The sequence below is a fragment of the Scylla paramamosain genome, chromosome 17, assembly GCF_035594125.1.
Source record: "Scylla paramamosain isolate STU-SP2022 chromosome 17, ASM3559412v1, whole genome shotgun sequence".
NCBI classification, from domain to species: domain Eukaryota; kingdom Metazoa; phylum Arthropoda; class Malacostraca; order Decapoda; family Portunidae; genus Scylla; species Scylla paramamosain.
The window spans coordinates 6,840,810-6,848,600 of record NC_087167.1 but is presented as its reverse complement, the minus strand read 5'-3'; the positions used below and the strand labels follow the sequence as shown (position 1 = coordinate 6,848,600).

The following is a 7,791-nucleotide window of genomic DNA, read 5'->3' as shown; positions in this document are numbered from 1 at the left end:
GGGGATCACAGACTATCCTTAGGTAACAGTTGAGGCTTTTTTAGATGTTAGAATGGTGGCCACACGAGTCTGCTGCAGGTGAGCCAGACTGGGCGACCAGCTGCTCCAGCGGTAAGATGTCCTAACCCTTCCTTTTCAGCACCATCTGAACAAAGGCAGTCACAGTCACACTCATTTTTACTCCTTCATTTTTTTCCATTTTAGAAATAAGAATATTGCATTAATTTGTAAATTTAGTTCAATTGTTATAGGATACAATGAGTTCAGGAGAGTCACAACCTATAAGATTTTATAGAATATGTTTTTTATTTTCTTTGATGGCTTTAGTTGCATATCTTTATAGTGTTGCTGTTGTTGATGAGCCTCCTACATGTCTCATATTGCCAGCCATGTTAGTTTTGAGATCCTATTCCTTGAGTTTGGCTCATCATAATTTTTGCTAGTTTTACTGGCAGACAGCTCTTTCTAATGCTTACCCTCCCCATTTATATGGGCTTAGGAATGTCAGTCAAGTTGTGCTGGCTTGCACCCTTTGTGGCTATTGTGATTCTGTTTATATACTTGTGTTAATTTAATGCACAGAATGCATGAGTGATTCTCAGTGACTGAAGGTCTGTTCATCTTTGATCTCAGATAACTTAAATACCACACGACACTCAGACATAATCTGATCCTGATATGTCCCAGTAGGAATGCAGAAACAGTGAAGTGAATTATTGGATCAAAGATATCACTAAAGAACTCGTGTAGTCTTCAGGTGTGTGTGTATGTGTGTGTGTGTGTGTCAGCTAACCTCCTCCACTGGGGATATCATCGTTACATACAGATAGATCAAGGCTTTGTTTAGAAAACAAACATTATTCAGGCATTTAGTCTCATATGTGTTTTGCCTTGGTTTTGCATTACCCACAGTAAAGGGTATTAGAAATCACATTCACCTTATTTCTATAATTATGCAGTATTATTCTCTCTCTCTCTCTCTCTCTCTCTCTCTCTCTCTCTCTCTCTCTCTCTCTCTCTCTCTCTCTCTCTCTCTCTCTCTCTCTCTCTCTCTCTCTCTCTCTCTCTCTCTCTCTCTCTCTCTCTCTCTCTCTCTCTCTCTCTCTCTCTCTCTCTCTCTCTCTCTCTCTCTCTCTCTCTCAGTATAGGTAATCTTGGTTGTTTTCAAATTAGTCCTCTTATGCTAGGTGTTGTCTCTGTGCCCATCCTGCATTACACTTTATATGTGTTTCTCTTTTCTGTTTCCTCAAAGTGTGGAAACTAGGCTACAGCCAAATGCTGCAATTTTGACTTGTATGTAGGTTGTTACTTTCAGCTTTCTTCCATAATTCCTTGCAGTGTTGAGGTTGATTTCATGCCCCGTAACAGTCTCACAGCACCGTAACAGTCTCACAGCACGGGTGGTAAAATGAGTACTGTCCTTTATTTTTTATATATTGAACTTTAGTGTTATGGCACTCCTGACTCAAATTAAGCAAGGAATGAAGCCTTCTGCTTGTCTGTGACTGCCTTGCCTGGCCAAGACCATCTTAAAAAAAAATGATAAGCAAAAAACAGGGGAAAAAAAATTGTTAAAGAATAAAAAATAAAAATTCAGGGAATCAGTAAAAAAATGTTAAAATAAGAAAAAAGGAAGGTTGTAACAGAATAAAGAATAAAAATGTAAACAAAGCATTCTTTTTTTATCCTCTTCATAGCTGCCCTACCATATGCTGTCACTGGGGGACTGAGGGCAATAAAGCTGCAGCCTTTAGGAGACCCACCTGAAGTGATGTGCCAAGCAGTAATGCATAGAAACAAGGGTCACAGAATATGAACCTTCAGTGATAAGTTTGTACTGCCAAGCCTGTGATGGAAGGTTGAAAACTAACAAAACGAAAACTCCAGTGTTTCATTCAGAATTGGCCTGGATGAACTGTTGCAGTTAACTAAAATTTTCCTAAGAAAGTTAAATGTTTCAATGTGATATGAAATGATTAACACCACCAGAAATATTCCATAAGATCTTTAGAAGCATCTACAAGAAAGAAGGGGATTTAATAGAGTAAGTGTAATTTCTACCTAGATTTAAAGATTGGAGATGGCTGTAGAACAAACAAAGATGTCTCAGAGGGATTAGTCATTAAGGAAAGGTGTATCAAATAGCAGTCAAAGAGTTAAAGGAGCCTCACTTCTTGGTAAACATTGTCAGTGTCAAGGCCTAGCAAGTAATTAACGATTTGGTATGAAATATCAAGAAAATATCAGTCTAGATTAGTTTATTTATATATGGTACTTATATTTATGTAGAGCACCACGTGTGCCGTCACTACAGGAGGTAATTGGTTAGGGTCTTTGATAGCGTGCTACCTTTGAAAAGGTTAGTGGCTTGAACTACCCTCCACAGGTGACTCACTCGAATGGACATAATTTGCATAAAGAAAATGCACTGATGGATTCACAAAGAGTGTCTCATGCAATCGTCCACGTACAAACATACATCCACGACATCCCATATTTACTTAAACGCTAGTCTTTGAAGAGAAGCAGATAAGCACTATGTTCAATGGAAAGTTCTCTCTGTGGATCTTAGGATTGAGTTATTTGCGTATTCTGTAGTTTGTGAATTTTCTGATGGAAGGTGACCCGATCACTGACTGACGTATAGGAGTGTCATTCATTTACCTCGTTGTAATGTTCTCCCCCCCCAAAAAAAAAGTAAAAATAAAAATTAATAAAAAATAAATGAATAAATAAAATATTAGTGTTGACTGGTTATTACAGAATACAAGGTTAAAATCATAGTAAGTGACGTATCAGTAAACACTATCATTACATTTTTTTTAAGATATGCTCTTTTTAAGTAATTTAACGTTTTATGTATATCCTCGTATATTTGTTTTGTGCCTTTGGTGTCACACATGAGCCATATAATATCATACTAGGCTATTGTCATTACAAAATGACAAAGGTACCATCAATAAACTACAGTTGTTTGATGGCAAAGCGAAACAAATAATGAATTCTCTTTGAAGAAAAAAAAATCTACTGAATACAAATGACGCGCTCAGCTGATGACGTCATGGAGCATTTTACGAGGAAGAGGATGATTCGTAAACTTAGACATCCTCAAGAAACACAATAAAAAATAACGAAAAAAAAATATTCGTGCTTAAAGTCTGTAAGCATATCTCCTTAACGGTAGATAAATACGAGGAGATACAGAAAGTGGCGGCAAGACCTGGTAACGCGCCGCTGTGGGATGGAGTGAGTCAATGAGTCAGCGGCCAGTTGTCAGCGGGGCCTGTGGAGGGAGGGTGTTGTCGTGCGTATTACTTTTGTGAGCTTCTCGTGTAGCAACAGTGGTGTGTCGTGCCTAGCCATGTCGGCCCCAGATTCAGGCATCCACTTGGGCTTCGACGTGGTGGAGCTGGACGAAGGAGACCTAGAGGCGATCCTGAGGGAGGGTGGAGATGGCAATGGTTTCTACACCCTCAAGTCCAAGCCGCCCGTGGCCTGCAGGTGGGTGTGGGTGTCACGAGACTGTCAGGCATTCGCTGGTCGCTATCGGGGAGGGATGTCAGCCACTGTTAGGGGATGTCAGCAGCTCCAGACATCAGTATTGAAATGCTCGTGTGTGTGTGTGTGTGTGTGTGTGTGTTCCGAGAATTGAGGAAGCTGTATGAATGCGTACACACACACATACACACACACACACACACACTCTGATGTTACACCTACCTGCAATACTGGTTGGCCAAATAAATATTAGTTAACTATTAGTATACACCAACTGACAGTCACTAAAGTTTTCAGGAATTTATTGAATGTTGGCGCCGTAACACAGGTCATTACCCAGGAGCGGACCTCTGTAAGATTGACACGTGTGGTTTATCGTCATGAAACGTATCGGGGAGAGAGAGAGAGAGAGAGAGAGAGAGAGAGAGAGAGAGAGAGAGAGAGAGAGAGAGAGAGAGAGAGAGAGAGAGAAAAAACGTATGTTATGTTAGATGCCGTTCTGGAGATGGAACTTTAACCTTACATCCCGTCTCGTCCCGGTCAGCTTGGCGCCACCTTGGTCTCACGCCACTACCACCACCACCACCACCGCCGCCGCCTCCTCCGTAATCTGACGCAACATGGTGCAACTTGCCCATAGCACCGACAAGCGCTGGACCATCGTGGGTGTTTCGCGTGATTTCCTCGCAAGTAGAAAGGCACGCGTCCTCTCCGTCCGGTCATGATTGTAATAAACATACATGGGTTACCAATTTTTTGTTCCCCAGCTTGACGTCACGTGAATGAGTCACTTGCCAGCGTGACGTCACCGTGGAAAGAAGAGTTCAGGGCTGTAATGCATCTGTATTGCTGCTGTAAGGGCGAAATGAATGAAGGCATCAGGGGATGTCAGTGCGAGAGATCTGAACGATAACGTAGAGATAAGCTAAGACATGGGCGGTGGTGCCACATCGCTTTCCTGCGGTTTCGGTGGTGGTTGTGGTCATCTGTTATCTGTCGTAGATCTAAACCTTTTTTCATCCATTATTTGAGATGATAAGATTCTATCCTCTTAATAGACCTATCTAATATTATCTGGAATATCCGGTATTTACTGGTATAGCAACACTATTCCTTAATTAGTGTTTTGGGAAAAAAAGTCCACCGCACCCAACCAGTGTGGCCTCCCGCCCAGTGTGGCAATCACGTAACACTGCACCCTGAGCCAACCAGCTGTGAGAGTCGGGCCTAGCCTAAAATCTTATTTAGGTTCATCTAGGAAGTGATGCTTATTCATGTTTGCATATACAGGCACACAACAAAGGGCTGGCACGCATGGGGATATGAGGTCATGAATTGCAGCGGTGACAGGCGTCCTCATGGCGTGAGAAGCAAACAGCTGTTCATGTCAGATAGAGGAGCTGTGAGTGGCCGTGGTAACTGGTTGATTATGGTACAGTTATGTAGATATACGCCAAGGGCAAGATTTACGAGACTAATTCTAATACTCAAATGATGCTCAAATGATGAACTTTTGAGAGGGAAGAGAATTATCCACTTAAGTATAAGTCAATCACTTGTTGTTGTTGTTGTTGTTGTTGTTTATGTTGTTTTCAAATGTTAGTTTTCACAGGAAATTAAACCACAGGAGTGGTGTATAATTTTCCTGGAATGTATTTTTTTTTTCATTAAAATAAATTATTTTGATTTCAACGGCACATCATCCAACTTTCATTTTCAGAAGAAATGAAACCACAGAGCGGTGTGGTTTCCTAGAATGTGTATGTTTTTGTTCAAAGTATTTTGGATATTTCAGTAACATTACCATACCTCCGCTTTTCTCGGAAATACTAGTAGTGGAAGCAGTAATTGCTAACTCACACACACACACACACACACACACACACACACACACACACACACACACACACACACACACACACACACACACACACACACACACACACACACACACACACACCTTTGATCCTTGAAAGGCAGGGTGGTGCAAGGATCACACCACACGCCTTGGAAAACGCTTCATCAGTCAACATTAATAACCTGTAAAAAAAAAAAAAAAAAAAAAAAAAAAAAAATATATATATATATATATATATATATATATATATATATATATATATATATATATATATATATATATATATATATATATATATATATAATAATAATAAAAGGGGCGGAGGGAGGGGGGCGATACGCCACGTAGATACAAACATTTAACTGAAGGACAAGTGAAGAGAATGAGAACCCAGGGGTGGTGGTGAAAGAAGGCAGCCAGAGAACGAAATAGAGAAATGAAAGGTTCGCTGGGATGGGTTGGAATAGATAGGCAGTTGACAAATGAGCGATGAAGCTGAGAGAAGTCCTTTGTTCTGCAGTGACGTCTTAGAGGCTGATGATCATGGGAGATTTCACCAGAACGACAGTGAAGGACAGTTTCCTAAAATAACTATGAATGTACAATGTAAGTCTTCCCTTCCACACGAGTATGGGGGAAGATTCCTTTGTTCTATGGCGCTGCAGGGTCACCTAGGGCTTGCTGATGTGTTTGAGACATTTGTGGTAAGCAGTGGGAAAGCGTAAGCTAAGTAAGAAACGGTGCATCAGATTGAGGGGATATTGATTGCTTTATAACTGGATATCCGTATTCCCTCACTTGTTTGACGCTGGCCAGAAACAAATGAACAACGGTGCTACAATTTCTCTCTCTCTCTCTCTCTCTCTCTCTCTCTCTCTCTCTCTCTCTCTCTCTCTCTCTCTCTCTTGTTAGGCAGTTGAAGCCGTGAAACGTTTTGAACAGGAAATATACCCTCCACCTTTCTCTAATGCCGAGAAGTCTGCATCTTTGGTCGCCTCTCTTTGTGTCGAGTCTTCCCAGCAATCTTCACTATGGCACGGCTGCGTTACCACCAGGACGACGCAGAAGAGACAAAGCGGGCGGCGCGAGGGTGGGTTGTCCCTGTCAGTTGGGTTCACAGTGTGGAGAGGCTAATCTCTTGCTCCAACCCGGCGTAACCACCTGATTGGGGTCACATATTGGGATAGGTCATGGATTGGTGAGAACGTGTGATGACAAACTGGTTGAGGTAGGCTGCTTTCTACTGCTATTACTACTACTACTACTACTACTACTACTACTACTACTACTGCTACTACTACTACTACTACTACACCGGAGAGAACAGTAGTGTAGATGTGTTATTATTTGCAGGCGTCGTCATGCTGGTTGCACAGAAGGCGCGGCGTGCGTGAGAGTGAAGGAGGGGGTCAGGATAAGAGAGATGAGAGGGGGGGGAGAGGAAGGAGAGGTGGGAGTTCCCAGCAGGCAGTTTAGCATTCCTATCACCACCACCACCACCACCATCAGCAACAGCAGTGTTCTTGATTCCACTGTATGGTCAAGGCCTTTCCCTAACATTCTACGCATATATTTGTCTGCTGCCCGTCTATTCCAGTCGAGGTTATTACCGTTTGTTTTCTGTCTATCCTCTTATGTTATTTATTTATTCATCTGTATCTTACTTTCTTTCTTTCTTTCTCTCTCTGTATCTACTTGTTATTTTTTTATATCTTCCCTAAGTTGGCATTTTTGTCCATCCCGGTGCAAGACGCGCCCTACCCTAACCTCACCACCTACGCACCGCACTCTCAGTTGTCAAGAGTGTGATTCTTACGTATTGATATTCTCTCGCGATGTCTCCATGTCACGACAAGCATTGTGTTTTTCATTCCCACTTTGGTCACTCTGGATATCTGATGTGCTGAAAGCTAAGTGTGCATTTGCTACTCCGACGAGAAAGTGTCTGTGCAGTTACTAGGCAAGGTAGTTGTCAGTAGCGCCGCCTGATCGTTACGGGATGTTGCGCATATACGTATGTGCTTGTTTACTGGCATACGTATTTACAGACCGTACCATTTGTGTCTGCAACTTGTACGCGTTACTCATATTAGTGGGTTGGGTTTCAATTGGAGAGACGTGGCATGTAGTACGTAAAGAAATACGTTATCAGTGGTTGTATATATAATAGGAAGGTTGTGGACGCCGAGGGTCTTGGTGGCAGGCCGCGCAGGGGTCACCTCTCTGACGAGGCAGCAAACGGGTGGCGCTCTCCCCGGAAATTCCTTGCTGTAAATACTTAATTATATCAGCATTTGCCTTGCAGATTCTTTTCCTACACACACACACACACACACACACACACACACACACACACACACACACACACACACACACACACACACACACACACACACACACACACACACACACACACACACACACTCTCTCTCTCT

At 42.2% G+C, this 7,791-nt stretch overlaps 1 protein-coding gene across 2 annotated transcripts in view; it reads left to right on the top strand.

Annotated features, from left to right (window-relative positions):
• The first annotated feature begins 3,217 nt into the window (after nucleotides 1-3,217).
• The window catches only part of LOC135108392 (transcription factor EB-like), a 129,921-nt gene continuing 125,347 nt past the window's right edge, over nucleotides 3,218-7,791 (top strand). For both annotated transcript variants that reach the window (XM_064019339.1, XM_064019338.1), the window contains exon 1: nucleotides 3,218-3,501. In XM_064019339.1, coding sequence (XP_063875409.1) covers nucleotides 3,362-3,501 — 140 coding nt within the window. In that variant the 5' untranslated portion in view covers nucleotides 3,218-3,361. The remainder of the gene's footprint in view (nucleotides 3,502-7,791) is intronic.